The sequence below is a fragment of the Aythya ferina genome, assembly GCF_964211825.1.
Source record: "Aythya ferina genome assembly, chromosome: 1".
Lineage (NCBI taxonomy): Eukaryota > Metazoa > Chordata > Aves > Anseriformes > Anatidae > Aythya > Aythya ferina.
In genome coordinates, this window is record NC_140296.1 from 122,453,593 (window position 1) to 122,470,864 (window position 17,272).

The window sequence follows — 17,272 nt, forward strand, 5'->3', positions numbered from 1 at the left end:
CTAGCATAAAAAATAGGGAAGATAAAATGAAACTGGGGGCGGTGGGGTGCCTCAATACTTCTCCAGCAGAGAAGAGCTCACAAGGCAACGTAGCTGGGCAATGCCCTACGTTCACCTGTTAATTTGACCCAGCCACATTGCTCTGACCATAGCTGGAAGCGCAGCCACGAGCAAAAGGCAATGAGGTGAGTGAGAGCCCAGAGATGGGCAGCACCAGCTGAGTGACAACTCAAGAAGACTGCAGCAAAAAAGGGCAACTGAAGACAAAAAACCAAGCTCACGCAGTTGCTTTAGCTGCAACACGGTGACAGTGGCAGTGTTAGCTGGAAAATTAACCTCACACGGGAGAGGTGTCCTCCTAGGTGGGGGATTACTCTGGAGGAGGAGCTCCCAAGCCACGCACGCACGCAGGCTGATGGTGACCACAAAAATCAAAAGCGACCCAGCCAGACAGCTAATGGCTTCCCCACTTTAAACTGTGCCTGATTAACTTCCAGGTACAGATAAACTCTAGCTAAGGCAACATCTGCTGCGCCTGATGTGCACAGTCCAGCTGGGGTCTGCACTGTTGGCAGAGAGGATTTCTCTGTGAAAAAGTGCATGTACTTCATTTGCTGAAACCACACGTACCTTTTGATCTCCTACTCCTGAAGACAGCAGAGGCTGGAATCATTCCCCTTACACTGCTACTAACCAGAGATAAAGAAAGAGGAGGGGATGGAGCTACCCCACGTAACACATGTGACTTATGCTCCTTTCCTATCATCACTCTGAAGGGGGAGTTCCTGAGATACACACACACCAGATGGGAAGAGGAAATAGGGTGACGCAGCCCAGGCCCGTTTACGGGGGGCTTTTCACAGCAGTGTGCAACCATCCTAGGCTGCACAAGCTGCTCAAGGCTGTGCTAGCTCCAAACCTGCAGGAAAACACAGCATTTTGACATTCCCACTTGTTCTGTGACCCTGCATCGATGGGGCATTGAGGGAACAGACAGGGGCTTGGCTCAGTGGCTCTCTGCTGGAGCGCTGAGTGCAACTGGAGGGTCTCTGGGCGTTCAGTTACTCCTCATCACCATGAGGAACTGGAACTCGGGTATAAGAGAAGAAAATCTGGGCCTTCAGCAGTGCTGCTAAAACATCAGCTTTGCTAGGCAGCTGCCTGTGCCACCAACGAGGCTGTGCTTTCTGCTACGGGGCAGATGTGTACAGCAGGAAATCACATTAGGGTTCAAATACCCATTTCTAAAACTTCTTACAAACAAAGGGAAGAAGCCATCTCTCATCAGAGTATTCTCCTTCGATTCAGCTTTTCCCTTTGAGGAATCTCTCTGCGTTCTCAGGGGGTATGTGGTGCTCCTTAAAAACCACCCAGGAAGGAACTAAGGGGCTGTAGGTTCAAAGAGACACCAACGCAGTGACAGAAAGCCCATTAACACTAACGAGGGCATTAGCTGATTGGATTTGTAGTGCTGATAGGCTGCACTGCTCTCTGCAAAGACAGAGAAACAACACTACAAGCAGTTTTGGAGTAAGGCAAGAGAGGAGACAAGTGGAAGTAGGAGACAAGCCCACTTTTCCTGCAGTGTCCATGGATGTAGGAATCCAGGGCTCGGCACAAAACGTGAAGCCTGGTGAGCCTGAAATGCACCAGCTGTACTCCTGTAAGTGTCTGCTATGGATGCATCCCTACGTAGAGCTTACAGAAGCCTCTGAAAATCGCCTGCCCCTCATCTCCTGCCAAAGGAATTTAAAATTTTCCATAATTCCTTCAATAGGAACACCATGTACTTCCCAAACCTTATTTTACCGGAGTGCCATGGGCTTTTTCAACTGCCCCTCACTGGCAGGTGACACCAGCTCGAATCTGTTTTGTAGCTGGGAGTTCAGGCACCCCATCTCGTTTGGGATTACACGGGATCAGCACAGCGGGATGCCCAACACGACAACCCCTAGCACTGCCTAACAGCCAAGTTCCCTTAGTACAGGGAGTCCAACTTTGTGCCTCAAGAGAAGGGGAAACCTACAACAAATACATTTTTCACACTAAAAATTACCTGCAATAATTCCCCTGCACTTAACATCACGATCCCGGGATTGCTGGTGTCTACTGAAATCACCGCTGGGCATCTATCAGTTAACAAATATTGCCAATTTTGGGTAACTTTCAAAAATGCAGACCTGGGAGATGTTAGTTAGCAAAGGGGCTTGTACTGCCTGGCTTAATATAATCTCAGACAGATTAATGTAATCTCAGACAGGAGAAGAAGAAGCACAAAGCTGAAAGTTGCCCAATACTTAACTTTGTATTTTCTTTCCAAGCTGTTTTTTGGTTTGGAACTAGGAGGAAGATGCTCTATCCCAACTCAGCGCGGTGCTTGCGAGCAGGGGGCTTACAAATGCTTATGTCAGTAAGGTTGTTTTTGTTGGTTTTATTCTCATTTAGTATACTTCACATTTAGGACACTTCTAGGATTCAGCCTAATGTATTCTTCTCCTACTGTGTACTTGGGGGGAAGCAGTGGGTGAAAACAGACCTTGCCTTAACCCAGCTCACTCCTTAAGCCTGTTGCACCTTGGCAGGGCTCCTTAGCAAGGCATCCAAGTGACATTAAGTGAAGGCATTTTTCAGAAGGGCTTAAAGTCAACGCTCCACGCTTGCATTTCGTAGTCCTTCAATCACTTTTACTCCTTTAATCTTTTTTTCCCCTCACTCGTTGAGCAACAGATGCGCAAAAAAAGGGAAACAGAGAACACTGCCAAGTGCATGAAACAAACACGCTAAATTTTAAAATAGCCCATTTGCCTCCTCCTAATTCAGAGCATATAAATTGGGCGGGCTGAATCTTTTCCCTCCTGATGTTACGCTTTCAGAGAGCAGCCTTATCCTTCAAGCCAGTTCCGTCTGTCTGTCCCCGACTATAAAAGTGCTTTCTGTACAGCAGTGGCTGGACAAAGCCCATCGGAGTTAAAGGAACTGGCACATCGACCCGAAACCATTTTTCTGCACAACTGAGTGAGCGCCCTGCACCTCAGAAGGGGTCACAGAGATGGGACTGATGCGGGATCTGCACGCGAGCACACCCCTGTTAGAGTCTGCCCCTGGTTGCACAAGCCCTGATAGCCTGTTGGCAGTGCTGACTCAGGGCTGACTCAGAGTGCCACGCATGAATCACGGCTGCCACATCCTGCAGCACCTGGGATCTGCTTCGGGAGCCTCCCAGCTGATATTACAAGGCTTTCAAGCTTTCGCTGGGAACATAACACAACATGGAGTGGCTCGGGCCAACAGCGAGCTTTTAAAGGGCTTCAGACAGAAACATGAGAGTGAGCGAGAGAGACAAAGGAGAAATTCTCTCACTGCTGGCCAAAACCCAAAACGCCCGAAGATGACACAAGCAAACTCGCTAAGAAGCAACTGCAGCTACTCAGATCAGGCAGTGAACAAGCTGACCAACCTCCCTAACACGGCTTTGGGGTTGGATTTTGGGTTAGTGGCCCCAGCAGGGCACCTGCAGAGACCGAGGGGACGGTGAGGCTGGAAGGAGCCCTCCCCACGAGGAAGGTGCCTGTGGGGAGCAAGGGCGGGGAGGCGGGCGCACGTTCTCACCTGAGGCTGCTGTAGCGTTTGTAGGGGTTGAAGCTGCTGCTTGGTTCCGAGCATGAGCAGGGATGAGGATCGAAGCCAGAGATGGGTTACTTGACAGTTCTGGAGGGGAGGTGGAACAAAGAGAGTTAGCTCATCCTACAAAAAGGGCCCCGCATGCAGGCGCAGCCCCTCGAGGCTCCCCCCCAGACCAGCAACCTCAGGCAAAACGCGTGCTGCCCTTACAGCCCGAGGTCACGTCACGTTTTGCTCCTCTGCTGAGCACGGCAACATCCAGCAGGCAGCCTCCAGAGCAAGACTGACAGGACTGCAAGTGGTGACCCAAGGGAATGATTTCCTAGGGAAAGAGCGTGGCTCGGGAGTTAGCAAAGAACTGATGGAGCCTGTTGCGTTTCAGCAGCCTGGGTTCCCTTCGTAAACCCACTTGCAATCAGGCTGAAGGGGAAGGCTGGTAACGGTGGCGCTGCTTTGGGCACTGGTTCAGCAAGCAGGCAGCTGTCACAGTTGCTCCAAGAGCTTCAGGGGCTCAGTTCTTTGGCTCCCTCGAGCTTCGCTTCTCAAGGACCTGGAAACCTAAGACCAAGCTCACAGCGGTCTCCTTGAGCGAGGCCGAGGAGGGCTGACATCTCCTTTAAAAGCACGGGGAAAGGCAAAGGGCTGCCGGGTAATTTAAATGGGCAGCAAAATGACACGACCCTGCTTTCTGAAGATGTTAAACCAAGGAACAAAACAGCTTTTAGGGTTTTTAGGGTCCAAATCTAACCCAGCTTCGGTGTGCATCAGGATGAGAACCAGGCCTCTGAAAGCCCCAACTGTGGGAGGATGCGGGGCAAGGCGGTGCCAGCAGCTGACAATCTGCTGGCGCCCGTTCAGGAGTCTCACAGGAGGTGGGAGCGAGCCAGGACAAGACAGGTCCTGTTTGCCTCAGGAACGGGAGCGACTAAATCTTGAGAAAGCAGCATCCGGCGGAAAGGATGCCAGCAGTCACCTCAAGGAAGGATGACTGATGCTTTCTGAAGCTCCCAGAGGTCAGCTGGAGGAGAAACGGGGCTAGGCAGCTTTTAAATAACGCCTCCAGATAGCAGGGGCTGTACAGAAACCAGCCCAGATCACTCTGTGGGTTCGGTGAGGTGGTTTTGTACACAACAATAAATTACCTGAGTTCCTTTTTAGGAGCCTATTGCTTTTCCTTAACAAAAGCTTTAGATTTAGGGCCTAAAAGGACAGGTAGTATATTTGACTTTTTTTTTTTTTTCTCCTTTACGTTAATTTACTGCTGCAAAGGCAAGGTGCAGAAGACTCTCACCTGCTTACAAGGTTCTTATTAACACCTATTTTGAGACTGAATTTAAGCACTTATGAACATGAGTTGCCATCCAGAACCAAACAATAATATAATAGAATATTCTGAATATAATATAATATAGAATATAATATTCTGAATAATATTATTCAGAATTCCTAAGCCTCCATTTAACGGAAAAATAAACTGACCAAGCATGAATCCTCCAAATTAAAAGCTGAACACGAGTGATAAACCTATACTTTAATACTATCGTGGCCATTAGCTATGCTGTGGAAGAAAATATTGCTGCTTTAGGATTTTCTCCAAAGCTTTTTCTCCAATCTGTTGTTCCAGGGAGTCTGCCATTCACCTCACTCTTTTTTAAGTTTTTGTTACCCACTCATTCTCTCCTGCCCATCGCTGGCAATAACATGGGACTAAGACCCAAATGAAAGCTGAGCTGAAACATCAAGGAAACCAAATGCCATTTGCTACCTCAAGGATGCGGCGACCCTCTGACAGCATCTCTGCAGCCAGATCGCCAGGGCCAAAGAGCCAGCTGATGGGACAAAAATACTGCTGCAATGGCACTTGGATCCCACTCTGACTGCTCCCATACTTGCACGTGATAAGGTCAGAATTCCTCCTTTCACAGCACCAATTATGGAGAATATACTGGTTTTTGTTATTTTTAAGGCAAGCATAAGTGTTTTTCTGAAGCTACCATGAAGAATTCACATAGAGACTAAATGGCTGATGTTCCCTTCTTCAGAAACCTTGCGTTATCTTAATTGGCACGAAGCTGCCCAAGCTCACCATGCTCCGAACATCTTGGTACTTTGCTTAGAGCAGCAGCTTGCCAATCCAGACGAGAAATAATCATCAAACTGAGTAGTGATCCCAAGTCATTTAAGAGGCAACTCTGGTTCACTTCAGCTGGGGGAACACCTCTGGCTTTCTCCTGATCAAATCGTGCCATTTGCAGCCAGTGTGCATCTCCAATAAGAAGCTCCAATGAAAATGGCCAGTTTTACCAGAACACCGGGTTACCTTCATTTCCCAAACACAACCAAATGCTTTGTGTTGGGAAATAACAATGCTGAAAAAGAGCACTGAACTAAGTTTGGTATGTCAGTACTCCCAGAATGCCTTGAAAAAATTAGTCTTATTTCATTTACTTTGTCACAATAACAAACTTTCCATGTTACTGAAGTTATTCCACTAGTTTCTCTTCAAACCAGAGGAGTGCTGGAATCAGCACAGGCTTCATATTCTTTTTTTCACTGCTCCCTCAGCATGCCCTGGGCAGAAATACTGTCTAAAAAAAAAAAAAGATCAAACTAAAAAAAAAAAAAAAAAAACCTAGATGACACTCCAGTAGTCACACTAAGGATTTTTGGTCACACTGAAGCAGTACGGATAGAAATGAAATGTGGTTTTTTTTTGTTTTGTTTTGTTTCTTAAACTTCAAAAGAAAGGTCACAAGCCAGCCCCGTTTTCTCTGATTAAAAACCCACTCTAGCATCAACTATTTGTCATCAACAAGCAATTACAGCCATTCCTAAGTGCTGAATCACAGGCGAATTTTACGATTTTCAATGGCTAACACGGAGCAATGGTAACACTTGTGATCCAGCACAATCACTGACGTGTTGTAAGAAGTTTATTACAATGAAGTAATTTTACAGATTGCTTGAAAATTCAGCTTCTAAGAGAAAAAAAATAAAATGTTTTCTGTGCTTTCTGTCTTGCAGGTCTAAGAGTCACTGAACTGCAGCACTGTGGCTACTAGATATACCTCCTTGGAGAAAAATAACTTTTTCAAACTCCGATTAGCACATAGCTTTTCTTTAAATACTAAGAAAAATGCACAGCCAAGACAGTAAGAATGATCAGATCAAGTTCTCTTCAGCAGCTCTCATCTACAAAGTAAAGTAAGCATCTACGTGCCCCAGAACTACTGCTGGCAGCCAAAGACCACGATCTCTATCTCCCATAAACTCTCAAAGTGTTTTTTTTTTCTAGATTAGCAGATTTAGTATGACGCCTGGCTTCTTTCTGAAAATCAATTCATGACGGTAATGATCAGATCTATGTAATTTCCAACAGTTTTGCCTTCGAGCAGCTACCTCCTACTCCACGGGATGCAGTCAACTGGCTATAGCCAAAGGAAACACTTCTTTTAAAATTTAATATCGTCTGTTGAAAACGAACGCTCTCCAAAACAAAAGGATGTCTTTCATTACTTTCTCAGTAACCACAGCTGACTTAACATGCGTTATCATCACATCTGATTTCCAGCGACCTGCTCTGTTTCCCAGATGTGATTCCTGCTCTGCATTAGCCACTTTGATGGGGTCTTTGCGCAGTCTGGCCGAGGACGTCACAGCGGTCACAGGAGGAGCAGAAGCCCCTCGAATACCTTGAGGTCAGAGTAAGGACTGCTGCTACACGAGACTTATTACTTACAAAGGTCTCAAAATCACTGAGCTAAGCTATTTATTTATACTTAAAATTCTGGTTAGCTTTTTTTGGCTGGTGACCTGCAACACAGCTCATGTGGAAGCACATTAATGACCAGCCTCTGTCCTGGATTCTCTTTCCAGATGCTAAAACTGGTACCTGCCGATGACATAAACCTGCTTTTTTGAATCTTAAGGCCCTCACTCTGTTGGAAGCAATTTCTCTTTCCATTCCCGTGAGTCACTGTGCAAAGGGAGAACACATCAGCTCTCTGGGATGGCAAATAAGGAGCTATAAATTTGCTTGAGGATTAGCTTACCCAGCAGCTCCCACTTTGCCTGGGGGATACCAGGGACAAATTCCCAATATATACATTTATTTTTTCCCTGAGGATTTTTGAAGGACTAGCTACAGAGCTTTCCGAGCCTTTTTTAAATTCTTGTTTTAATTATGTTAAGATTGGGCCCATCTACTACATGTAGATACGATTAATAATGAATACTTTTAGAAAGAACAAAGGCAAAGCTCTATTGAGACACTGGGATCAAAACTATCTTTGTGACTGACTATGGCCTTGCAGTGGAAAGAAAACACAGTTCATGAATACTTTCATGTTGAAATATCTGTAACAACCCCCAGATTCTCAGCAAGAGATGCAGTAGTCAGCACGGAGGCCAGAGACAGAAGCACAAGCTATTTTCACAGTACTAGCAACACCTGGGCAATGCTGTGAGGCTGCTGATGCTGTGGTGGCAGTCTGCTGACAACACTGGCTGCTCCAATGCTTTCTCCCCTCAAGTGCTAGTAAGGCCCTGTGTGCGTTCATGACACCTAACATCAAAATATTTTAAGGTTTTCAGGCTCTGGAAATGCCTTAGTATATTCAACAGATTTACCTTCTGCAAGGAAGCCATTCAAAACAAGCTAAAAGTTCATGTTTGGGCAGGTTTCTGTTTGTTGGTTTGTTATTCTTTTCGATTAAAGGGCTCCACAGGTTCAAGCACAGGGCTCTGTTCCACATTTTGACAGATGGACATCACGTGCACAGAAGAGTTTGAAAAACTGCACTGATGCTAACTGAGCCAAAAGGTGTTTTAGACTTCCAGCAGAAAACGCACACAGATCTGTTCTTGCTCAAAGGGTGAGAACTTGCAACTAATCACATAACATTCAGAAAAATGCTGCAAAATTAATTACTAGTGTATTTGTATGCCATACTTCTCACATTCTCACCATACTTCTCACATTCTCTGTCTTGGCAGGCAAAACTGTACTATAGGGATATCAGTTTTGTATTTCCAATTTCCATGGAAAAAAATACATGAATGGTTTTAAAATTGTACAGTGGTCTGGGATAAAAAAAGTTGCCTGTTATTTCTGTAGTTACTAATTTACTGAGTCAATGGGATGCCAGATAAACCGTGCAGTACATAAAATCTGGATGGTAAGATCTCTGCATTTATCTCACATCCAGACCTAAAGTGGGCTGCAACACTACAAACTCCCCTGCCAAACCTAATACCCATTACTCCTCGGCACAGGGAGGAGTAGTGTTTCAGGTACAAAGGAGCAGGAACATCTCCAAAATGATAAATTAATCTCCACAGTCCACTGACTGTGATATTTCACGCAAACACATCGGACACTAAATCACAAACATAAACCTTCCTGATGCAATCAGAGAGTAACAGCCTTTGGTCACCCGGACTAAATGTGAATCAGGATCTGAAAGTCCCGAGACCCATTTCTACAAGTCCCTGTCCTCTCTTTCTGAAATGGACAGCTGGCCACACAATCAATTAGTGTATTTAGTCCTACTTGGAGACTTTTTTTTTAAACTTTTGAAGGAGCAATGTATGTGTGACAAACATTTATCAGAGCTTCCTCCTAAAGCAGAGATCTTCAATGCTCACAGGCTACCTTGAGTGGTGAAATTGAAGAGTGCAGGTTTATCTCGCCCATTTGGTAACTTGACGTTTGGGTCCCGTAGTTCATCGAAGAAAGAGTGTGCACAGGCCTCCAGGGGAGTCAGGCGGGCAGTGGGGGTGTACTCCAACAGGCGGCTACATAGCGCAATTGCTTCTGGTGGAGTGCGGGGCCGGAAGACCTGGAAACAAAAAAAAAAAAAAAAAAAAAAAAAAAGAAGCAAGGAGAAACGGGTTGTCTAGGTTTGTTTCTTTTTCTTCGCTGACCAGCAGCAAGCCCGAGCAATTAAACCTCTCATTGCCCAACGCGGTGGAACAAACTTGTGTTTGCACTAATCAACGTCCCTCCAGCGAGGATGGGAAAAATCCAGTTCCTGGGGTTGAGAAAGGGTTAATTGCAAAGCCTTGCGCTCGCTCGGGTGAAGGTGCAATGCCAGCAAGAGACTTCATGAGAGCGCACTCGGAAAAACAACTGGAAGAATGAAGGGGGGAACTCATTCAGAAATCAGGACAAACACACACGGGTGCTATCAGCCATGCACATGGGGTGGAGTGAAGGTGGGGAGAAGGGTTCAAATGAGCAGGAGTCACTGAATGTAGAAATTGGATGGGGTCCCGCTACATTTAATTATTATTATTATTAATTTATTTATTTTTTTTTGGCTAGTGAATGAAGTCTTGCTAACATGGACTGTTGCAGGCAGCAGGTCAGATTGTTGCTATGGAGGCTGCTGTTCAACTTTGGAGAACAACAAGGAAAGCATGGGTGGGGTGCAGGAAACGTCTAGCTCCAATTTGCAAGTTGCTCCTTCCTTGACCTTATTCTGGCAAGTCATCCCCACAGATTTATTGGGATAATTCTTGCGTATTTGGTACACGTAAGGACAGCTGAAAGCCGTGTCAAGAGAACCAACTGCTACCCTACCAGATTTTTTACCTGGAGTGACTACAAAACAGAGCTCACAGCAGTTCTTCACTGCAGCTTTTTTAGAAAACCTTTCAGGAACAGTTCTACACAACCCTAATCACATCCCCATCTTCCTTTCCCCTTACCTCAAAAGCAAAATATTGGTTAATTATGCACTTGACCTGGATGGCCTCCTCAAGCACTCCTCTCTGGCTGTGTTACGGGTGATGCACAGGCTGGGGAAAAGGCAGCGGGGTGGGTGCGAGCGTTAAGTGTGGGTGCCAGCATTTTCGGGTAAAAACTGAGCTAATCCCAAATGCTTTTGCACCAGGGCAGGCGGACCCAATCCACACAGCACCAAGGAGAAATAAATCAGCGTGTGACTGACTAACTAACTGCAGACTAGGAATTTGCACAGGCACTCGTAGGTAGCTGTAAACCGAAGCCACCTGTGCTCTAGAGAATGGGAATCGGACACAAGAAAAGCTCTCCAGGGACCAGAGCTGCGTCCCCTGGGTTCTCGGGGGCACCTGGGTGGTTTCCAGAGCACGCTGTGCTCGCTCCTGTGGCTGGGAAGCCCAGTTCACAGAGTCAACAGGTGAAGGAGTGGAGGAGCAGGATTTATTTCTACTGCCAGGCAGCGGCACAGCAAGCCCAAAATACTTAGTGTGAGACCCAGAGGGACAAAAGGAAGGACTTCAGCTTAATGCTGACAAACTCTGCCAGCAGCAAAGGCTGCTCGGTGTCAAGGCCTGCAGCCTCCACGGCTGGGGTTACAGCCCGTGGTGTGCAGTGGAGGCAAGCACCACTCCCAGTTCACCGCTGACCAGAACAAAACGTAAGACTGTCTCCAATTAAAAAGCCAAAAAAGTCTTTTTTTTTTTTTTTTTTTTTTTTAAACCTTGTGGTAAGTAGAGTAAATGAGCGTGTCTTGAGGTAAAACCACAGAACTGAAGCCTGCTGATATTTGCCAGGAGGTAAAACGACTGAGGTCTCCCTCTTGTACCTCCTGGATGGTGTTTTATCAGGCTTGATTTACCACAGCTTGAAACTAAAGCACTTCACCCTTAGCTGTGTTTCACCCTCAGGACAGTTCACTTAGCAGCCACTACACAGATTTAAAACAAAACAAAACAAAAAAATCCCCTACATCAGTTTTCTTTTCTTCGTCTTCCTTAAGGCAAAGACGACAAGCCCCTATCTTGAGCAAATTAGCGGGCAGGCAGAGCAACAGATCTGCCAGCTCTAAAAGGAGCCTCATTTGTCCACTCTTAAGCTCTTGATGTTAGAGTTGGTGAAACCCTAACAGCCGCTTCCTAAATCCTGCTGAGAAATGCTCTGCCTGCCTTTGGCTCAGCAACCTTGGGGCAGGCGGTTTCTGAGGGCTACCCTCACTGTTTCCGAATGAGGTAGGTGTAAAAAAAAAAAAAAAGTATTTCAAGTCCTCACACAGCTTCCTTTCCCCTGCAAAAAGTGGTGTTTAACACATGACATGAGTTACAGGTCTGAGCCTATCTCCTCTTTACCACCTTGTGTTAAAACGGTCACCTGGCTGCTGCTTCGGGGATGCTCTCTCAAACTCAAATATTCCGGTTCTAGCATTTTTTTCTCCTTTTATTTATTTATTTTTTTTTTTAAGACTAGGCCTAGTAATTTGAAAAAACGTTTTAAGTACATACCCGTACTCCTGAGGTGAAATGTCCTGTTCCTGACGAGTCCTAAAGATGATAATGCAGTGAAATAATCCAAACAGGGGGAGTCAATCCAAAAGAGAATAGTCCAGCAAGGAAAAATATATCCAATATTATAAGAAATCCATGGTGTGGGGGACATAGAAAATGTTTATACAATTAGAAACTTTAAACATCAGTCTCCATAGCAGCAAGTCCAACTTCACCACAGTGTATGCCAAAAAATTGATTGTGCAATGGTGAGGCATAGTATAGAAACATTTCTCTATTCAATTTATGTTCCAATGCCAGTGCATGTACTAAAAAAATAAAATAAAAAAATCGAAATCAAAACTCTTAACTTGAACTAAAAGGGTAATTGAAATTCCCATCATAAAGAATTTTCAGTCCTGGATACGAATGTCAGAATACGGGGCCAAATTTCTTTTGTCTCCAAAGGTGCATCCCACTCGTAAATCTGTCCCAGAGACACAATGCAAACTTTGTGGTTTTAGTTTTTCAAAAAAAAAAAAAAAAAAAAAGGCAAACCAAAAAACAAAAACCAAAACCAAAAAACCAAACCCCCTAGCAATTTATAATTGGTGCTGAAGAGAAAATAAAAACTCTGGGCTCTGTGCTGTCAAATTTGGATGCTTTAAATTTGCGTGAGCTATGAGTGCCTCAGGCCGCCGCGGATTATTCTCAGTTTTGGATTGACTTCCCCCACCACTGGGTTTTTGTTTGCTGCCGTGATCTCTTTAGGATTCTTCAGGAACTGGACAAACCATCTCAGGAGTGCGGGTATGGACCGAATTTCGTTCTATGGCGTTTTTTTTTTTCCCCCTCCTACCGCCGCACCCCTTTGCTTAGGAAATTTGCCCTCAAATTTCGTCTCCCTTCCCGCCGCCCCCCAAGCTTTTGAATCCCGCCCTAAAAAAATAAAAGCAACCACCCCCCTCTTCTTTTTTTTTTTTTTTTTTTTAAGCTCTACTGATTCGACACAGTTCCCAACCGGGAAGGCTGCCCAATTTGCCCACCGAGAACTACACCAGAGGCTGCCACCCTCCAGCGGGACACGAGCAGGGGACGGTCACAGGCTCCGCTTGGACGCGCCGCGGTGGGAGGATGGGTGGCAGGACTCCCCCGGGAGCTGTGAAGCCTCCCCCCCCTGGACCCAGGCTGTGGTGAGAGCTTAAGGTCCGGGTAGTTCTCAGTGAGGGAATTGAGTTAAGCAAATAATCCGCGGATTATTATTATTATTTTTATTTTATTTTTTAGTCTGCGGACTAAAATTTAGTGCACGGACTAAAATCCGGCCCGTCAGAGCGAGGTCTGTCTCAGTCTAAGATACATCTGGGTGAAAGCAAAAGGAAAAAAAAAAATTAAAAATTTAAAAAGGAAAGAAAAAAGGAGAAAGGAAATAAAAGGAAAAAAATATATATAAAAGCTAAGTGCACAAAGTAAAGTGTTTGGGCAGACTAACATTTAGTATGCAGACTAAATATGGCCGGGCAAAATGCACAGCAAGTCCACAAACAAAAACAAAAATTAAACACTGACAGGAACTTTTAAAGCAATCAAATACTACCCCACCGGCGCAGCAATTCATTTTTCTAAAATGAAACAAGACCTTTTGTAAGGCTATTTGTCCACAGGAGGGACCGAAGGCTCAAGTTTTCATTTTAAAAAATGAACCTGTTTTGGAGATAAACAAATGCAAAAGAAAGGCTTTACACACAGTATTACTCAAGGAAAATTTGCACTTGCATAACTCAAAACCTCTCGTTTCTGCAAAGCAAATGAAATTTCAGGCTGAGACCCAGGTCGCTGTTTTTCTTTTATGTTTTTTTGGATGAGTTACAAAAAAATCTCGGAATGATCATGTAAAATGGAAATGCTGACTCATCCAAAACCGCAGCTTTTGGTGCTTTTGTTTGTCTTGCCTCCGGGTTCCAATGAGTCCACACCTCACCAAAAAGCTGGGGGACCAGTGCGAGTTCCTTCTTTGCTCAGGCATGCTGGCGATGCTCGAAGGCCAACAGCCCGTGACGGGCAGGCAGCGAGGCCAGACACATCACTTCTCTCCTTTCTATGTTACACTGCAAATCAGTGTGAATTTTTTCATGCAACTCCCTCTTTGTTTATTCCAGGAGCTACCACCATCATCGACATCTCAAGAAGTGCTTGCCAAGCCCCTGGTGCACTCCTCGGCTCCCATCCCCAGATGACTTCAGTATAGACGAAGCCTTTTGTGCGCTAGCAGAGCGAGCCACATTTTGCCTTCCTGATTTGAAACGGTTCCTACCAGCGTAGTGGAGTTCACACCCTTTCTGAATTTCAATTCCTTCCCCCCCCACACACACACAAGCGCACACACACATCGTAAGACAGAAGAAAAAGGCTGGAAAGCACGGCGTGCTCCCACTGCGCTTCACTCGCATCAGCATGCAGCCCTCGGAGAGAGCCACACGGGGCAAGGGCTGCGCATTGTTTTAGCAGAAAGCCTGCTCTGACTTCCAGTTCATTGACTTGCCACGCACAACACGGAGCTCGTTTTCTTGCACCAGAGCTCCCCAATGTGACACCAAGGTGCTCTTCCAGCCAGCGTGCGCGGAAAGGCATCGCGGGGAGAGCAGAGAGGCTTATTGAAACGACATCTGGTGCCAACGCATCGAGTCGGTGACACCACGGTTAAAAATTTCCTCAGCGGCCTCGGAGCCGTGCCCAGAACCACCCACACCCCCGATTCGAGGCTGACAGGCTGCGCACATCCCCTCGCTGTTTGTAAGCGCGTTTTGACGGCACATGCCCCGGACTGGCAAGGAGGGCGGCCGAGCCTTGCTGGAAACGCTGCGGGATTAGGTAACGGGGAGAGCTCCTCCCTTCAGCAGGACGCTCGCGCTGCTTTGCGAGCCATCAGAGCTGTCAGATGTGGGACACGACCATCGGGTCGACTCGTTAAATGCAGTCGCACGAGGCAATTGCCACAACTCGACGACATGGAGCAGCGCTTTGGTCGCGCAAGTTAAATGCGACGTGTCCCTAAACAGGAGGAGAGGGAAGAAACGTATCCAAGAGATGCATCCAGACCGCTAAAATTTCCAAAAGGGATTTCTGAAATACTCCATTTTCCTATTGTTGCTATTTTTTAAAACTACGTGATACAAATGAAGATTAAACAAGTCCACCAGAGACACACCGATTTGGGGATTTACCTTAAAATATATATAACCTCCCCAGCTACCTCCTCCAATTGAATCCCTGCGTTTTGTCCTTAAAAGCATCTCAAAAATAGCAAATGCCTTAGTAGTCAAAAACGCCTGTCAGATGGCACTTCCGCAGGCGGGGAAGCAAAGACAGAAGGGTTAAGTGGCTTACAAATGAGCCAACTCAGAACTGGGAACAGCACCAAAAACCTGTCTCCAAAGCTCCTTCGCCTTGAGACCACACACTTCTCACTGGGCTACTGCCACCGAGGGCCTGGCAAACCCAGAACCCACCAGCATTTATCACCCGGGGCATGCTCTGCTCCTACCAGGCTCTACGGGAGGGCAGCACAAAGCAAAGCGGAACAAGACAGCTCCCCCTTCCCATAGAAAACCCCAAACCCCCCCCCTCTGGGAAGGCTCCCGGCCTCAGCGGGGCAGCCACCACGAGCAGCTTAGACAGACACGCTGCAACGGGACAGCAACCCACCAAGAGAAAAACAGAACTGGGCTCTTCAGAAGGAAGCAAGGGCATGGTTTCGCAGCAGGCAGTCACCTCCAGTTCGCATGGAAAAGATGGATCTGCCCTTTCCTGGCCATGCTGTTCTCGTCCCAGCACGTGCAGCTGGGGCTGAATGATCAGTCAGGTAGGAAAAGTGATCTAGATCCCAAGTGCTTTTTATCTTTCCCCCCCTCAAGAGGTTTTTGGTATTATATAAACAGGAATGCAGAAGTAAGGCATCAAGAATACGCAGGTGGGAACTGGAAAGCAGACCTCACTTCATGACGAACTTAAGCTAATTATGAAACTGCACCCAAAGAAACATCCAGTCTCCCTTACACCTTCCTATCTTTACAAAAGGTGAGACCCCAGTCCCAGAAGAGTTTGCAACTTCAATTGAAATGCAAGTCCACTAACAAGATTTCTCACAGGAGGCTCTTCATTTTTCATTTTCTTTTGTCATCAGCTATAATTAGGAGTGACAACACAAGCCATTTATCCATCTCACTGTTTGGTATTCCTCCTTGCATCTCCAGTATGAGCAGTCACTTGGAAGCATGACAAGCAAAACAATCTGCTTCAAAACCAGACAAGAACCAGGAGAGCAGGAGTAGGACAGGATGAGGACACGAGGCTGATTCTGGAGAGTGGAAAAAAACTGTCATGAGGGAGAGCAGACTCTTTATGGCCCATCCCACAGCGAGGACAAGGCAACAGGACGGCCTGCTGCAAATCCAGAAACACTCAACACTCAAGGAGCAGTGAGTTGTATGGTAAAACGTATACAAAGACAGACAGACACAAAATACTCGGTCTGAAATGTTTACCCAGTATTTTATAATATTAGCAATTCATAATGTAGGTAGAAAAATGGATCGTAACCTCAACATTCAAAGCTACTCTATAATACAACACAACTGTGTTTCTGTACAACTTTGAACTGGCCAGTTGCTTCATAAAAGGGTCAGAAGGAATACGAACCAGACCCCTAAAATTTCATCTTAGACACTGTTTTCTTCTGCAACACTATTTTGGCTTGAAGACATGGACAGGAGAGCATGCCTAATGGTATAAATCACAAAAAAGTAAGCGCTTACGAAGTCAGAAGGGACCCTGCCTTAATCTGCTGTGACTTTCTTGTGATGGGAAGGTCTGTGGTGGGAGGAAGCCCTTCTATATTCATCCAGAATATTCACTTCACCATACTGCCTGTTACTGGCAGGCAGGTGGAAAATATCCTTGGGAGGAAAAAAAAAATCCAAACATGTCATCTCTTCCACATAGAAGTGGCCTCAAGTACATAATTCGATTATTTACTACAGTGTTACTCAAACAAGATCCTTTACCAGCTGGAGGTGGGAATGTGGTAGGACAGCCATCACAGGCAGGCATGTTTCATATTTCTGGAAATACTCACAGAAGAGTCTTTGTTTTTCATAACCCAAAGGGCTTGGGACACGAAGGTAGCATCTGATTAATGCCAGGATAAAGGCCAGCTGTACCGGGGCCATGGCAAGCAATGCCAGCCTAACACAAGCTTATGAAGCACGCGTTTATACCTTTCTTCAGCCACTTCACTGCCCCTGGCCTCCTTCAAAAAGGCCAAAAGATTGAGAGAAAACTAACAAAAGCTGAACTTCAACAACCCTGTGACATACAATCTTGCATTTGATCTCAGATTTTCTTTTGGGCTTTCCGGTCACACAAT

General features: G+C 45.9%; 1 protein-coding gene across 2 annotated transcripts in view; it reads right to left on the reverse strand.

Annotated features, from left to right (window-relative positions):
• Nucleotides 1–17,272, reverse strand: part of GSK3B (glycogen synthase kinase 3 beta) — a 132,568-nt gene that overhangs the window by 6,987 nt on the left and 108,309 nt on the right. Inside the window, exons 9-11 of one of the 2 annotated variants that reach the window (XM_084500476.1) lie at nt 11,866–11,904; nt 9,275–9,461; nt 3,610–3,708 (exon numbers count right to left, since the gene is read on the reverse strand). In XM_084500476.1, coding sequence (XP_084356602.1) covers nt 3,610–3,708; nt 9,275–9,461; nt 11,866–11,904 — 325 coding nt within the window. The remainder of the gene's footprint in view (nt 1–3,609; nt 3,709–9,274; nt 9,462–11,865; nt 11,905–17,272) is intronic. The other variant, XM_084500477.1, reaches the window with a different exon arrangement.